This window comes from Phocoena phocoena, chromosome 17, assembly GCF_963924675.1.
Source record: "Phocoena phocoena chromosome 17, mPhoPho1.1, whole genome shotgun sequence".
In the NCBI taxonomy this organism is placed as follows: domain Eukaryota; kingdom Metazoa; phylum Chordata; class Mammalia; order Artiodactyla; family Phocoenidae; genus Phocoena; species Phocoena phocoena.
In genome coordinates this window covers 62884317-62901559 of record NC_089235.1, presented here as the reverse complement: position 1 = coordinate 62901559, position 17243 = coordinate 62884317, and the positions used below count along the sequence as shown (strand labels likewise).

At 43.7% G+C, this 17243-nt stretch overlaps 1 protein-coding gene across 2 annotated transcripts in view; it reads left to right on the top strand.

Annotated features, from left to right (window-relative positions):
- Positions 1–324: 324 nt before the first annotated feature.
- Positions 325–17243, top strand: part of SNTB1 (syntrophin beta 1) — a 223287-nt gene continuing 206368 nt past the window's right edge. For both annotated transcript variants that reach the window (XM_065895570.1, XM_065895571.1), the window contains exon 1: positions 325–898. In XM_065895570.1, coding sequence (XP_065751642.1) covers positions 325–898 — 574 coding nt within the window. The remainder of the gene's footprint in view (positions 899–17243) is intronic.

The window sequence follows — 17243 nt, the reverse complement described above, 5'->3', positions numbered from 1 at the left end:
CCCCTACCGACCCTCGCCGGCGCTTAGCCGTTACGCGGCTTCTCCTCGGTTTGGGGTTTTGCCACTGGCAGCTGGTTTTTTTCCCCTTTCCTGTTTCTGTCTCTCCTTCTTCTTTTAGGTTGCTCCACCCCGCCCAGGATCAGGCCAGGGGGAACCGGCCGCACCGCGGTTGCCAACTCGCGCAGGGCGCTTCGGCGAAGTCCCGGAGTGGAGTCCCGCGTCCCGCCTCCTCCCTGCGGGGCGCGCTCTCCTTGCTCCCCCCGCAACCCTTCCCCACTTTTCCCCCCTTTTGCAATCACATGGCATTTTAAGAATGCCGGAAAGATGGCGGTAGCGGCGGCGGCGGCAGCGGCGGCCGGGCCGGCCGGCGGGGGAGGCGGCCGAGCGCAGCGGAGCGGGCTGCTGGAAGTTTTGGTGCGGGATCGCTGGCACAAAGTTCTGGTGAACTTGAGCGAGGACGCCCTGGTTCTGAGCTGCGAGGAGGGCGCTGCGGCGTACAACGGCATCGGGACCGCCACCAATGGCTCGTTCTGCAGGGGTGCCGGCGCGGGGCACCCGGGCGCGGGCGGCGCGCAGCCCCCGGACTCGCCCGCCGGGGTCCGCACCGCCTTCACCGACCTGCCCGAGCAGGTGCCCGAGTCTATCTCGAACCAGAAGCGCGGCGTGAAGGTGCTGAAGCAGGAGCTGGGCGGGCTGGGCATCAGCATCAAGGGGGGCAAGGAGAACAAGATGCCCATCCTCATCAGCAAGATCTTCAAGGGGCTGGCGGCGGACCAAACGCAAGCCCTGTACGTAGGGGACGCCATCCTGTCCGTAAACGGGGCCGACCTGCGGGACGCCACCCACGACGAGGCGGTGCAGGCGCTGAAGCGCGCTGGCAAGGAAGTGCTGCTGGAAGGTAAGGGGTTAACGCCGGGCGGGCCGCTCGGGATGCGCAGCGCACGCCCCCCCCCCCCCCCCAGCCCCACCGCAGCCTCATCCTCACACCCACCCGCTTGCTGTCACCCACCAGGGGGCCGCAGCGCGCGGCTGGCGGGAGTTTTGACAACTTTTGCCCACCTGGGGGCAACTTGTTCCCTCCCTAGGGTTGTCCCAGGCGTTGACCCGTCAGGGGTGTAGGAAAGGGCTAGGCGAGGAGGGTTTCTGTGCCGAGCACCGGGTCGGAGGCGTAGTGAGGTTGTCTCATTTTTTATCCGCGCAAAATCCTTGTGTAGTGTAGGGGCTGGAAGTGAAACTGGCAATGAAGTGTACGCGCCCGCGTTCCGAAGCGAGCTCACTGAGTAATAGCAACTCTGACAGTTTTCTGCTTTGGCACAATTTTCTTCTCAGGAGCCTGGGCTGCCCAGCTAAAAAAAAAGGGTTGAATCTCAAAGGGGCCAGAGAGGGGTGGCAACGTGTGAATGCTAGAACTCCCACCACCCTTCCCATTTCCTCCTTTCAAATTGGAAACTCGGCTTCTGGCTCGGGAGCTGTGCCCAGGGCTGGGAAGTGAGGTGCAGCTGTATGCAAAAGTACACTTCTGCTGCCAGGTGTTTGGCCAGTCCCTCTGGATTCCAGGTTGCTCCGTTGGAGGGCTGGTGAAGTGGTGTTTCTGCCTGCATCTTCCCCCGGTGTTTCCCCTCCATTCCCCCGGAGTGATGTGGAAACAACTTTGCATTTGTAAACAGTTTCCCCTGCGTGTGAGGTGTCTTAGAAACTACTCTCTTGAGATCTTATGTCCCCATTCTCCTAGTTGCCGAATGTGAGCAGAATAGGTAGCACCGTTTTGTGCCCTTTTGTGACTGTGGGGCGTTACGTGGGGCAGAAGGGCAGTGGTAAGGGGATGACGCATTCTCCTTTCCCATTACAGCTGCATTTTTCACTGGATGCCTGCCACTCTGCCCCTTAGCTTGCTTTGTACATAGCTCTTTCAGCACTAATGTCATGGAAATATCTATTTATTCAGCTTTTCCCCGCCGTAGATTGAGTTATCTGGGGTCTTTGATTTAGTTTGGGTCATCTCCCTTGAGCTCCATGACATGCTTGCTGAGTCAACGAGTAAATGAACCCATGGCCATTGAAACAATGTTTCAACTGAGACCTTGTAAACCAGGTGGTTGATTTAAGCCTAAATCAAGAACTTAAGTCAATTTCCTGCTCATCAATTGTGGTGCTGGTGTGTGAAACCCAGAAAGTTCGAAGTTGGGAAACCAACTGTTCCCTGTAACAGCTGATGCAACTCTCTGGTACATGGCCCACATCCTGGCCTAGAATACACGTTCCCCCGCCCCTTATTTGTGTAGAGGATTTGTGATGTCTTCATATTTAATTGCTACCCAGGATCCGGAAAGTGGAAGGCTATTTGCTTTGGCTTTATGGTTAACATAAGTAAACAAAAAAGTTTTCTTGATTCAAGTGTGTGTTGGCTTCTGTGACAAGGGGCAGGTGGAATTTGGAGCAAGTGTAGTTTGGACTATAAACGGCTGGATACCTGCTTGGCTTGTAATATTTACTGCAAAATATCAGGGGCCACAAAGGCAGGTTGCTTCTATTTCAGGCACTGCCCTTCATTATGTCCCTTCTTCTCCTCAGTTTCACTTTAATGAATAGTGATTTAGCAAAGAAGTAAAAAAACAAAACAAAAAAACTCTCTCACCCCTAAAGAGGAAGAAAATGTGACTCGCTACAGTTTAAAATAAACTTAGACAAAGAAAAAAAGTCAAGCAGTTGTCTGACTTTATTGGTGCAGCAACTGAAAAGTGAGCTTTGTAAAAATCTCTGAAGGTAACATTCTTACAACTGATTGTTGTGTGTTCCAGGCAGGACCTCTAGGGGCAGACCTATGGGCTTCCTAGCTAGACACGACCCACCTGGGCTTTGAGCAGCAGTCTTATTCCAAGCCTGAGTTTTCAGAAATTGACTGCTATTAGGATAAGCAAGAAACCCTCTCCCCCCACCCCCAAAACAGTGTCTCTTCTTCTGAGAGTATTGGTCCGAAATGAGGTGGGAATGATCATGTATCATCAAATCAAATAGAAAACAACCTCTCTTTTGTAGCTTGGCCTAGTACAGGGATTCCCAGCTGAAGGGACTTTTCAGAATCACGGGAAGGGCTTTTTGAAATCACCTATCGGCACTTCCCTGGCGGTCCAGTGGTTAAGACTTTGCCTTCTAACGCAGGGGGTGCAGGTTCAATCCCTGGTCCGGGAGGTAAGATCCCACGTGCCTCACAGTCAAAAAACCAAAACATAAAACAGAGGCAATATTGTAACAACTTCAATAAAGACTAAAAGTGGTCCACATCAAAAAAAAAAAATCTTGAAAAAAGTTTAATAAAATAAAATCACCTATCTACTTGCTACTGCACTGAAATGCCATCTTGAGTTCAGAATTTCTACATAGGAAAGTCTTTGCTGATGTAATCTAGTTGGACCAGAGGACTAAGGGAGATGTATTACAGATATATTTATATGGTAAAGACACTGTTTTCTATTTAGATTGCTTTTTTTTGGTTTGTATGATTTTTGAGGGAGCTGTTGGAGACTAGTTTCATCCCTCAACCACAGCCAATATGACCCCCATTACGTGACATGCGCCCCCTAGTGGAGACTGACTGCCTCTACTAATGGTACATCCTGTGAAATGAAACCCCGCCCAGCAAATTTCAATGCCAGCGTTCTAGTCTTAGATTCTGCCGCAGAAGGATGTCAACCTCCCTGAGCCTCAGTGTTTTCTGAAAAATGAGAATAAAGAAATGCTTACTTATTGGGCTGCCGTATGGAAGAGCACTCTGAGAATTTAAAAAGGCCGGGGGAGGGGGGCGGGACAGAACGTATCAAATGCCTGCTGTGATTATTTTTACAATTCACATGAAGATGAAATTGCCCCTTCTAAGGGACACATCTTTCCTATTCCTTTACTAGAGTTTATATTTTTAAATTTTTATTGTTTTGTTGTTGTTGTTGTTTTTGTACTATAGAACTGTAATGTTAGGAGACCTTTGCTCTGGGAAAAGAGAATCACAGCAACAGCTAACATCTCTTGAGCACATAATTTGTGCCAGGTTTTACTTATATTTGTTCGTGTACACTTCTGGTAACCCCATGAGGTTAGTGCTACTGTTGCTTATTTTACTGATGGGAAACTAAAGTTTACAGACTTTACACGTTTAAAGTTTACAGGTTATTTGCATAAACTACCAGAGCTAGAAGGCATCCAGGTCTATCAGACTTCAAAGCTCATACTTAAAACCTCCAGGTGAAATTGATACTCTGAGCTTCTGCTTCAACTGCGTGCTTGAATCAGTTGAAGCTTCATCAGTTATTGGGCTCGAGATGTCCTTCCCCACTCCTCGAATGTGCTGACGTGCCTGGGACAGCCTTGAGCAGGAAACAGCAATTGTGTGGACCACTCAAAAGGGAGAGACAGGAAAGAGGATTGAGTCTCAAAGCCCTAATCACCAAGTGTCTGGCTATCAAGAGGGAGCTGCTGCGATATGGCCCAAATTTACAAAGTGACTGAGCGTCCGTCATTAAACACACGGCAGGCAAAGAGACTAAACTGCAATTCAGACTCAAAGAGTGAATAAACTATTCCAGTTAAGTCAGTGTTAAACCAAACGCGCATCAAAGTTAAGATCAGAAATCTTCACACTGTGAACTCATTTCCCATTTTAGGGAGGTGGGAACAGGGACCCTGCATTCAGCCATGCAGATATTCAACCTCTAACTCCAGGGGTGCACCCTCTGGAGTTGGGCAGGGCATACCTGCATAGACGTCTTTGGCAGCTTTGGGTACAGAAGCGGGGGTGGGGGAAGAGGTTTTTGCCCTTGTATCAATAGTAAGATCATAATTTGGCCTATATCAACCTTTTTGTAACTGAAGTGACAATAAAATTAGTTTCTTCAGAACTTTGTTGAGATCAAGGAGTGCAGAATGTTCCGGAAGTGGAGGTGAGGGGTGGACAGAATTATCCTTGGGTACAGAGGTCACTTATGGAACTAGACTAGAAAAAATAGAAACGCAAAGGAGAAAGTCAGAGACAGTTGTTGGCATTAACCTTCTCCATCAGAGTTCCTCCCTCAGTACTACTCCCAGGAATGCTCGTCTGTTGAGATCATCTAAAATGTCACTTTCATAATCACTTTCTCCAGTGGTGGAAGTAGGGATGATGGGGCAGGGAGGTGGCAGGGTGCAAGGGAAGGGCAGTGATTTTGCTGCCATTCAATCTCAGGATTGGATGAGAATTTGAAGTTTAAAGAATATTAATTTATTTAGGATGTACAGATTCTTAAAGAATACCCAAGAACCCTGGAATTAGAATCTTGAAACTTGAGTTATCTTTTAACTAATAATTACACTTTTTGCAATATACTTTATTCCTTTGGGCCTTAATTTTCTCCATTGGAAAGCTAGAAAGCTGCGGTAAGCCATCTCTAAACCTTATTTCACTTCATAACTTATAAATTCAGACCCAACACACTTTTATTAACAAATCTTTCTAACACCCCTTTTATTATCATGAAATGAATTTCATAAATATAACCTAACTCTAATTTAAATTTAAAATCAAAATAATGCCCTATTATTAACATGACAAAATGGAGAAATGAAGTGAATTATAAAAAATATGTTTCAATAGATAACTGCATGGTACAACTACACCAGAGGTCATAATGAAGGAGGTAGAAGCTAGGACTCGTATGTAAAATTACTATCGATGCATAGCTACAAATGAAGATGGGTAGGGGTATGTAGTATCACTTGGGATCTGGAAAAATCTTGCACTGTGAAGGACTGGCTCAGATGTTGCAAGGTGTCTTGGATCCCTGGCGGCTATCACTAAATGCTAGTTGTATGCCAGCATGACCCACCTTGACCTCTAAAATGCCTCCATAAGTTTATGAACTGCTACTGGGGAAGGGCAAGAACCAACCTCTTAAGAACCAGTGTTCTGTAAGAATGCTAATTCTACTTTATAATGCCTAACCTTTTGTAAACTCTTTTTACACGTGTGATAGTACCTAACACTTATATAATATTTACCTTGTACCAGACGCTGTTCTTAGCGCTTTACGTGGACCAAATCAGTGGAATCTCACAATACCCTGATGCTATCAGTATGTCTATTTTACAGCTAAGAAAACTGAGGCCCAGATCAATTAAGCCACTTGCCAAAGAAACACAGTGAATAAATGCTGAGGCTGAGATTGAAGCACAAGCCTTAAAGCCGTTGATCCTCATGAATAGCTGTATAAAATGAGCGGACTAGGGATGCTTATCCTCAACTTGTTGATTAGGAAAATGAAGCTCCAAGAGGTGGAATGATTTGTCTTTATGAGGTCTTTCTTCTACTTTCTTGTTTGAAATATTCGTTTTCTACTATGGCTGTAACAAATAACTAGAAACCCTGGTAAATTAAAACACACACTTACTATCTTACAGTCTGTTAAAGTCAGAAGCTCGATGCTGATCTCACTGAGCTAAAATCAACGTATCTGCAGGGCTGCATTCCTTTCTGGAGGCTCTTTTCCAGAAGCTTCTAGAGACCACTCTCCTGCCTTGACTCATGGCTCCCTTCCATTAAGCCTGGGGTAGCAGTTTGAGTCATCTCACCTCTAATCACTCCAACCTCTATTATACCTCTCTTGCATTTTAAAGGCCCCTTGTGATTACATTGGTCACATCCAGATAATCCAGGATAATCTCCCCATTTAAAGTTAATGTTTAGCAACCCTAATTCAATTTGCAACCCTAATTCCCCTTTGCCATGTAAGGTAACATATTCACAGGTTCTGGAGACTAGGCATCTTCTTTTCAGGGGGTGGTGGGGAGGGATAATTTTTCTGCTACCACATCTGGTTCGCTAAAGTCATAATGGTGCAGAGTTCCCAGGTAGGACTTCATGAATACAGTAAAGAATCACTTCCTGTCTCATTGCAAAGGAGTTCTTCATTCATTCATTTATTTACGCCTCTAACGAGTTATTTATTCCGTGTCTTCTATGTGCCACACGCCACTAGGGGATTGCCCTCAAGAGGCAACATTTGAGTGACAGACACAGATCAGCATCGGATCAGCACCATACAGGCAACTACAGGATGGAGTGAAAAGGGCAACATGCGGGGTTTTATGGGATGCTGTGGGTTCCCGTGGGAAGGGCAGCTGAGCCCCTCTAGGGCTAGGGAAGGCAAATGCCTCAGGACAGCCTAAAAAAGAGCTTGGCCATCAACTTTAGCCCAGTGTGGCTGAGCGGGTAGAATGTGACCTTCAGACCTTGATGAAGGGCAAGACTGAAAAAAGACCAGAGAATTGAGCAGGGGGCAAGGCTGGTAAGCCTTGTTACAGAGTTGGATTTCATTCTGAGGGTGAAGTGTTTTAGGCAGGGAAATGTCACGCTCGGTTTCACATTTCAAGAAGCTCGCTCTCTAGAGCGGTGCTTCTAGCATGAGGTTGGCAGGGCTTTAGTGAAATGACTGGCTCCCTGTTTCCACCCAGCTGCCCTGGGACAAGGCCACTTGACCCTGAATTATACTTGGGGGCAACTCCATGAGTAAGGCTTAGGTTTGCAAAGGGGCTTTACTCGCATTATGATTTTGTCACCAGGTCACCCCTTTGTGGATGCTTGGACAGGTGTTACAATCTGCCTTTTGCACAGGAGGGTTAGGTGACTGGTCCCAGGTTACCTGTCAGTGGCAGAGCTGGAAATCAGATTATCTAACACCCCATCAGCTCTCCTGCTGCGCGCTACACAAACTCAAGACATCGTGTGGGGACCAAAAGAAGTCTCAGAGGAATAAGCCTTGGCCTCTGATTTTGGGAGCCTTACAGTAATTAGGGAGGTAGGGCATTTGAGGCTGATTGTGAAGTACTTGAGATTAGTAAGACAAATAGGGTGATTTTGACCCCAGCATATATAGCATAGTACCTGGCAGACATCAGGCTGTTAAAATGTGTTAGAAAAGGAAAAAATGGAAGGACAGATGGAAGGAAGGAAGGGAGGGAGGGAGAGAAAAAATTGGGGGATTTAGCAGTGACCCTTTTTTTATGACTCCCATCCTCCAGCACTCCTGCTGTTGGACTATGGCGATAAACATTTGGCATACGATAATGAAAACTATACCTTTTCCTGTAGAGAAGAGGAAGAAAGAAGGGACTTTATAAACCTAGGAAGCACTTACTTAACATAGACCAGTCTTGAAAGACAGTTCCCAAAAGAGGAGCCAGGCATGATTTTAACAGTGATCCAAAAATGTAATTAATTATCCTTTTCGTGTTATATTTATAACCACTTTGCCTTTGCCCCGCTGTGGCACAGGGACCTACACATCTGAATAAGTAAGAACGCTTTCTACCCAAGGAGATGAAAACTCTCTGCTTAGATATTTTAATTGTTTCTTTTTTAAGCTTATGTATCAGCCTGAGAATTCAGACCATGTTCCTTAAGTGAAGCTGATCGGGATGGTCCTTCAGTTCCTTCTTTCTGCCGGGGTAGGGGATGTTCTTCTTGTTCAGTGGTGCATTTTAGCCGTCACCCCATGAAGTATGTATAAAAATAACTCGCTGCACATGGCTCCACACTTGTGAAAGACATCTAAGCAAAGCTACCAGTGTTCTGTTTGGCGAAGGGAAATCATTCTCTGGCAGCTAGTGGCCTACTAAGAATTCTACTTCAGATGATGCATTTCAAAGCAGTTCATGTTAAAGAAAAGCCAGAATTTCCCCCGGATTTATAACAGGTGTTTTACATACCAAACCTCATTACCCACTTCACTGGCTTTGATCTATAATAATGCTTGCCTTTAGCCCTGGTCTGCAGAGTGAGACTTAAGAGAAAATATACAATGTGCACCACAAAGTAAATATCCTAAGACACAATGAGCACAAATGAGCCGCATTCCCAGCGCAGAATAGACAAGATGGACAGGTTCACGATTAATAATGATTATCATGGATCTTAAAAGGATGACCCGTACTTTAGCTCAGTACTTTTAAAAACTGCTCCTCCCTGTGGACTGAAGCATCGTTCTTAGCATGTTCATAAGTGTGGGTGGCTCTGTCTAAAATGTAACGGGTTGCTGAGGATGACTGCAGCTGACATGTCCAGTTTGTTTGCATTGCTGTTCATACTGCTCTTGTTTCTTCCTTTCGCAATTTTGTTTTTTTTTTCAAAGTGGTAAAAGACAATGGTTCAGAGGGTGGGCCTTGGATTTATTTTGTCTGGGCTCGAATTTGCAAGCCACCTCTTTCTCCCTGTGTGATCTTGTGCAAGTTACTTAATTACAAGCTTCAGTTTCTTAATCAGTGGGTTCATTGTAAGGAGTGGAGTGATTATGTATGTAAAGTGGTTAGCTCATTGCCTGGAACCGTAGTCTGCACTAAATAATTAGTAACTGTGTAATATGTCAGGTCTCATGCCTATCTAAGTATTATTTTTGGATAGAGGGTTCAATCCTATAAGTAAAATGAAGGGTTCAATCATATGTTCTATAAAGCCTTTTGGGGGGCACAAGGGAGAGCTTGGGATTTGCCATGTTAGGGAACCAAACGACGTAAGTGATGGCTTAGGAGAGTTCGTTTGCCTTGCAGGTGTGAATTATGATCCCACAAGGGTGTATTTCACTGATGAGTTTTAGTCGCATCAGATGCTTTCCATCAACCAAACCACAGCGTAGGGCGCTGTGGCTTTTAGTGGGCAAATGTGAACTGTGTCTTAAAATGCTGATATGCAGGAACATGCAGAGGAGTGTTTTGTGAAGGAACAGTAGGCAAGTAGGGACTTAACCTACACAGCAAAATTCAAAACTCTTTAAAATTTTTTCTAGTAATTATAGGAATGTGGAGATCTTATTAACCCAAAGAAACCCAATGTTTCTTTTACAAAAAATGTAAAATATTTATATAATCATTACTAAGTCAAAAATATACTTTAGTTTTTTATTCTGTTATTTAGTACTGTGTTTCGTGGTCTCCAAGAGACCATCCAGTGGAAGATATGTCATTGTTTATGTACCCTTAAGAAAGAAAAAACTGTCTAAGATGGGAAGTCTGATAGGTTACCTGCATAAAGTTGGGACACCAAAGGGCTATGCCTTCAATGCAGGAATAAATGAAAAATAAACCCATCACACAAAAAGGGACAACAAAGGCACTCATTTCAAATTTGGTACTGGTGGAAGGAAGGAAGAATATATCTCCAATAATATTGAATTGCAGGTTGGTTCTAATAAATATTTAGGTCTGAATATACAATGTCAGTGTGAGTTTTAAAAAGTACTTAGGCAGATAATCTAATCTAAAGTGTTTTCAGATAGAGAGGGCCCCCGATGAATGATAGGAGAAATTATAAATACTCTCTGCAAGAACTTGGTTTCCATCCACACCTTCAGAGATTTTAAGGCCCATCCCCCAATTCAAAGATGATAAAATGTGAAAAGAAATGGGCAGTTTGAATTGATGAGGTATGGTGTAAAATTGTTACACAACTATTTATTAAAATAATTTTTCTTTTAATGTTTGTAAGGTGGCACCTTGTTGGTAGATTGAAGCAAAAATCTATAGAGGGATGAGATGAAATTCCTGTTCTAAAATAGAACAGCCCAGAGGGGAGACAGGTGTAGAGTAATAAACTACATTTATGTAAATTACAATAAGTTCTATAATAATAAAAAGTTATAAAGGAGTAAATGTTGTAACGGAACTTATGGAATATCTGAAGGTACTAAGGATATATGAAGTGGAAAGGAATGCTTCACAGAAGAGGTGACTTGAGAGTAGGATTACATAAACAAAGTGAAATTTAAAATATAGGTAATTACATGGCTATCTGGGGCCCTGCATTTCATCTGAAATATCCTTCATCTGCAATGAAAATCAAGGTTAATGATTTTTCTTTTTTGCTTGCGATATCCATATACTGTCCTCTGTTCTGTACTTCATTTTTAGAATTTGTCTAAATCAAAATACTACATGTTTATAGCATTCCTTCGCCTACCCTCCCCCATATCTTCTCTCCTGTTCCCCAGAATAGTAGAATATATAGCAGTATAGGCATATTATTTAGAATATTCTAATAGCAGTATGGGCATATGATTTAGAATATTGGAATACTTTTTTTACATACTAGAATATATATTCTAATATTCTGAATAATGTGCCTGTTACTGCTATTTCTTGATATATCAGATTTAGCCATTATTGACTAAATCAGTCTCTGTTTATAAAATTATGATAATGTCAGTATTGCTCCATTTTCCAGCCAAGTAATATTCTATGATCAGGTCTTTTGCAGTTACTAACAGCTTTTCTTTTTTTTCCATTTGCTTAGTTTTCTTATGCCTAGATCAATTTTTTTTTCCCCAAATGCAGCACTAATGTATCAAATTTCTAGCAATAATTTTTTTTCAGATTTTCACACATATCAAATAATCCACCCATTCCGTTTATTTTTCTCCTGGAGCCCTGCCACTCTGGACTGCTTCTGTCTTGGCCTGGTGTGTGGCCATCTTCCTCGGGTTGTCCTTGGCTTTATCCTGTGTCTGTTTTCCTGAATCTACTATCACCTTCATTTCTTGTTTACTCCCTAGTTTTGCTGGAGCACTTTTTTTTTTTTTTTTTGCGGTATGCGGGCCTCTCACAGCTGTGGCCTCTCCCGTTGCGGAGCACAGGCTCCCAACGCGCAGGCTCAGCGGCCATGGCTCACGGGCCCAGCCGCTCCGCGGCATGTGGGATCCTCCCGGACCGGAGCACGAATCCGTGTCCCCTGCATCGGCAGACGGACCCTCAACCACTGCGCCACCAGGGAAGCCCCGGAGCACATTCTTCAGTGGCTTTCTGAGAAAGAATGTTTGGGAGGTAAATATGTGATAATATCTTTAATTTGTTTTCTCACTGGATTGGTCCTTTGATTGTGGTGGTCTGAGGTAGCCGTCATTTTCCCTTAGCAGTTTTCAGGGTTGCTAGTGAGAAGTCTTAGGCCATTCTCGTTCGCTTTCTTTTATGTGTGAACTATTTCTTTTTACTGGAAACTTTCTTTTTTTTTTTTTTTTTTTTGCGGTACGCAGGCCTCTCACAGCTGTGGCCTCTCCCGTTGCGGAGCACAGACTCCGGACGCGCAGGCTCAGCGGCCATGGCTCACGGGCCCAGCCGCTCCGCGGCATGTGGGATCTTCCCAGACCGGGGCACGAACCCGTGTCCCCTGCAAAGGCAGGCGGACTCAACCACTGCGTCACCAGGGAAGCCCTAATACTTCTTTTTATCTCTGATATTCTCAGTTGTATAGAGTGCCTTGCCTTGGTGTGAGGCTTTTGGTAATCAATTTTCCAAGCACTTAATGGACAGCAGTAGGCTGAAGCCATAGTTCCCAAACTGTGTGTCAAGATATCCTAGGGTGCCCCAGTGAACTCACAAGGGTACCATGGAATATTTTAAAGTTTCAAGGAAAACAGCAACATCTCTTGGATACCAGGCAAACTATTAAAGGGAGTTTCAACGTTAGATTGCTGCGTTCCTTCAGTAATGTGAATATCTTTGCAAAGCTGGGTTTTCTGTGATTACTGTGATAAGAAATTAAATTAAAAATAAGTACCAAAAAATAAATAAATAAATAAGTACCACATGAAATGAAGGTGGCAGTATCCATATGATTGCAAAGTTTTAGAGGTTGTATAGTGCCCAACAAATGCTAAGTTTTTAGGACTTAAAGATGTACTACGTTGTTTGGACTTAACTACTTAATAAATTGAATTGGTAGGTGTTTCTTTGGGCCTATGAGTGTCATGAAAAAAATAACTAAGACATTTAGGCTGCCATTTACTGAGTAGATTGGGGTCTGTGGTCCAGAGGCTCTTACACGTCAGTTCTGGAACAGTTTTCTTGTATTATTTATTTGACAGTTCTTCTCCTTTGCCGTTTTTGCTCTCTGTGTGTGGAAATCTTATAGCTGGATGTTGGACCCTCTGTATGGACACGCTAAGAAACTAATTTTTGTTATCTTTTTTTCTTTTTTTCTCCAGTTGTCCTTCTCTTTCATGTTTGTTCATTTTCATGAACAATTACTAGATTTGTATCTACAACTCTTGTATTGAATCTTTAAAAAATTTTATCTGTTCTATCTCTAAGCTCCAGAACATTCTCTTGGTCTCATTGTTCATTCTTTTCTTATAGCATTCTCTTGTTTTGTGGATACAATATCTTTGCTGCTCTCTAAGAACCCATGAATAATAGTTTCCTGAAGACTTTTTTTTGCACTAATATTGGCTCAGATGTCTCAATGTACCTTTCTGTCCACCTAATTTTTCAGTGTGTTCAGGCATATCTGATAGTGTCACGCATTCTGAGATTTGTTCCATTTTTGTGTTCCCCGAGAGGCAGAACCTGATAAGAGTATCTCAGTGTAAGAAGTTTATTTGGGATAGAATCATAGAAAACACTGGTAGTAGAGTGGGAATGTAAGACGGTGATTGGAACAAAGCCATAAAGACCCCACCGTGAGCCACTAAGCCACTCTGGAATGCATCAGATCCTAACTGAGGGGTGAGGAAGGGGGTGAAACTTATTCACCTGCTCGCCATCATCATTTCGTTAAGGTTGACTGCTGAGGGTATTACCTCTCTGATACTCCTGCTGGCATCTCTGCGAGGGTCACAAGTACCCTCCTGCCAAAAAGATGCCCTCCAGGCAGAGAACTGCAGGTGTTCACTCTAAGCGGCCTTCTCTGCATGTAACATTGACTGCAGAGGAGACATGGTATACTGACTTGGGCTTCATCAGAACCTCATTTCCTGATTTAAAAGTGTTCAGAGGAAATCGTGATGGAAGATGCACTGTGCTCAGACCCATTTCTGTCCCAAAATCTTTTGTAAAGGCTGGTTCAGACACAGTCAAGATTGAGTATATTATCCTCGGGAAGCCTTGTAAGGCAAATTTTTGCCCACCTTTACCTGATTTTTCATTTCTTTGAGTGTGTGGTTAGCAGAGAGGCTGGCAGTTCCACTTAGTTGATCGCACAGTCCCTGCAGGTAGGCTATGCACAAGTTAGATTAATTGGACCAAAGGGGAACACTGTGTTTCTCACCCTCAGTGCTATTGGCATTTTGGACTAGATAATTCTTTGTTGGGGAGCAGAGTCTGTCTTCTGTGATGTAGGATGTTTAGCAGCTTCCCTGGCCTCTACCCACTAGATGCAAGTAGCATCCTTTGCCCCTACTTATAATAACAAAAAATGTCTCCAGACATTGCCAAATATCCCAAGGAGGACAAATAGGCCCCGGTTGAGAGGCACTGGTGTACAGCCTATAGTACCGGTTCTCAGACTTGGCCATGCGTTAGAGACACCTAGGAAGCTTTAAAAAACCTCATGACTGGATCCCTCCCTAAGGGATCCTAATTTTAACTAGTCAGGGATTTATTCTGGGTATTAGTCGGTTTTCAGGCTCCCCAGGTGATTCTAATGTACCTTCAGGGCTGAGAACCACTGGCCAAAACGATCTGCTCATTAACTGTAAAGTAGCGAAACAGAGTCTAAGGCAATCAGGAGTGGTGGGGCCCATGGTGGACTGGGTTAATCCAATGTCATCTTAAGGTGGGCAACTTCAGCTCTTATTGCCATGTGGAAGAAGATCTCTTTTCTGTTTTGTCTCTGGAACTTGTGATTTTCCTTTATTGACGCTTTGGAGTGCACAAAATACATTAACAGCAAGCCCCTCTTTTGATAATACCATTCCTGTTACAGGGACAAAGGAACTATTGAGTCTCAGAGGGACGGTCAAAAGTGTAGACAAGGCAGGAGCAGAGTGGACAAACTAGCTTTCTGACCTTGAACAATAGCCTCACCTGTCTAGAACTTAGTTTTCTCATGGCTAACGTGGGGATAACAATAGTACTTTCTTTGTGGGGCTGATATGAGAATGGAAAGAGTGAATACAGAACTTAGTACAATATCTAGTACTGTGCATTGTATCAAAGTATCAAAGTGTGTTGGTTACTATTATGATATATTTGTCTTCCTGCATAGATTATATGATCATAAGAGAAGGGATCAGGCCTTATCTACTTTAAGAACTTCAGTGAACTGAACAGAATTGACTCATCGGTAGTTGTCTGTTGGTCATTAGCCATGGCCCTAAAACAGCAGGATTTGGGCAAAACTAAGAAACAAGCAGCTTCATTTGGTAAGATTTACAGATGGTTAAATAATGTACGTGGTGTTGGATCAACAGTTATTTAACAGTGTCTCCATGTCGTAGGTCTTTATCAATACCTGGTTGAAAGAGGGGCCTAAATTAACAAAACCAGATGCTTTGTCCCAATCCTTCTAACACCTGGAAAATAGAATTTTGAAATGGATTTGCTGGTTTAAATATATTTTGAACACTTTACAATTTTTACGTGGGTACATTTTATTTTAAATTATACCTCATGTCCCAGAATCATTATTTCTCATTCTGCCAGAAAATGTACTCTCCACAAATTTATCTTTGCCTCAATAATTATGAAATGACAGGAGACTGTATTTCCAGTATGGTATGTTTATCAATCTGTATTTGTCAGGGGAAAAAATGAATATAACTTTACAGCTGTTCCAAGTACTGAATTAAGTTGTCTGTCCTTTGAAAACATCCATAAGGCGTGGAAGGATGATCTGAAAGAAGAAACTTTTTTTTTTTTTTTTTCTTTTTTTTTTGCGGTACGCGGGCCTCTCACTGTTGTGGCCTCTCCCGTTGTGGAGCACAGGCTCCGGACGTGTAGGCTCAGTGGCCATGGCTCACGGGCCCAGCCGCTCCGTGGCATGTGGGATCTTCCCGGACCGGGGCACAAACCCGCATCCCCTGCATCGGCAGGCGGACTCTCAACCACTGCGCCACCAGGGAAGCCCCAAGAAGAAACGTTTTAAAGAATGAATCTCAGCCACTGATTTGTAAAATTCCATTCTCAGCTGCTTAATTTTTTTATATATGTTCATATTTATATATGTGTGGGCATGTAATGTAAAATATGCACATAAAATATATTTTGGGAAAATGGAAAGTTTCCCTGATATAGTTGTAGAGAAAGAACATACCTAGAAAACACACATGACACTATATGACAGCTTTGCTAAATGAGTGTTGTGGACAGTAAGTGCTACTACACACATAATGAGGGAGGAATCCTGAAAGCTGTGGACAATACGGAATGCTTTTACAGCGCCAAAGCCTGAAGTGGACACAGAATGGTTCATTCTTGTCTGCCACTGCGTCCTTCCACGCTGGGTAAAAATAGGGTGCTTGCTTGCAGAGCAGGCTTCATCTCTTTCCTCATCAGCCCCCTCTCCCCAGGCTGGAATAGTTAGACTTTTGGGGGCCGGTCCCAGGTCTTGGGAGCCTCCCACTTCCCAAGTTCTCTCTGTCAGGTTTCATATCCAGACTGGTCTCCTTCATCTTTGGCTTTCCTCTCCAGTCTTTCTAACACATTTACAGATTCCACCCCTTGTTATAAGTTAAATATGTCCCCTCTAAATTCTGGTGTTGAGGTTCTATCCCTCAGTACTTCAGAATGTGACATACGGAAATAGGCTCCTTGCAGATGCAGTTAGTTAAGATGAGGTCATACTGGAACAAGGTGGGCCCTGACTTGTATCCTCATGCAAAGGGGAAATTTGGACATGGACACACACACACACACACACACGCACACACACACCCACACACACAATACCTTGTGAACATGAAGGCATAGATTGGAGTGATGTTTCTACAAGCCAAGAAACTCCAAAGATGGTTAGCATGGAACTGATTCTCCCTCATGGCCCTCAGAAGGAACCACCCTGGCCAACACCTTGATTTCAGACTTCTGGACTCCAGAACTGTGAGAGAATAAGTTTCTGTTGTTTAAGCCACCCATTTGTGGTGCTTTGTTATGGCAGCCCTAGCAAACAAATGCACCCCCTATAGGAGGTTTTAGAATAAATTCCATTAAAATTTGGCAAGGAGTTTAAGGAGTGGGTGCATAGTCATTGAGTTCTAGCACATTTTTTTCTCTCTGTCAAATGTCTGATGACACCATCTGTCTTTTCTAAGTGTTCAAATAAATTGCTCATCACCTTTAGGTGTGTACGTCAGCAGCAGTAGGGCTGAGCAACGGTAAAGCTGTTGCAGGTTGATCTGTGCTCGTGAAATAGGTGGGAACTAGCTCTCTGTAATGATGCATACAGCACTGCAAAACTTTGCTCTCACGCATCTTAGCCTTGCTGTGAGACTGTTACTTGGAAGCAATTTCTCTACTTT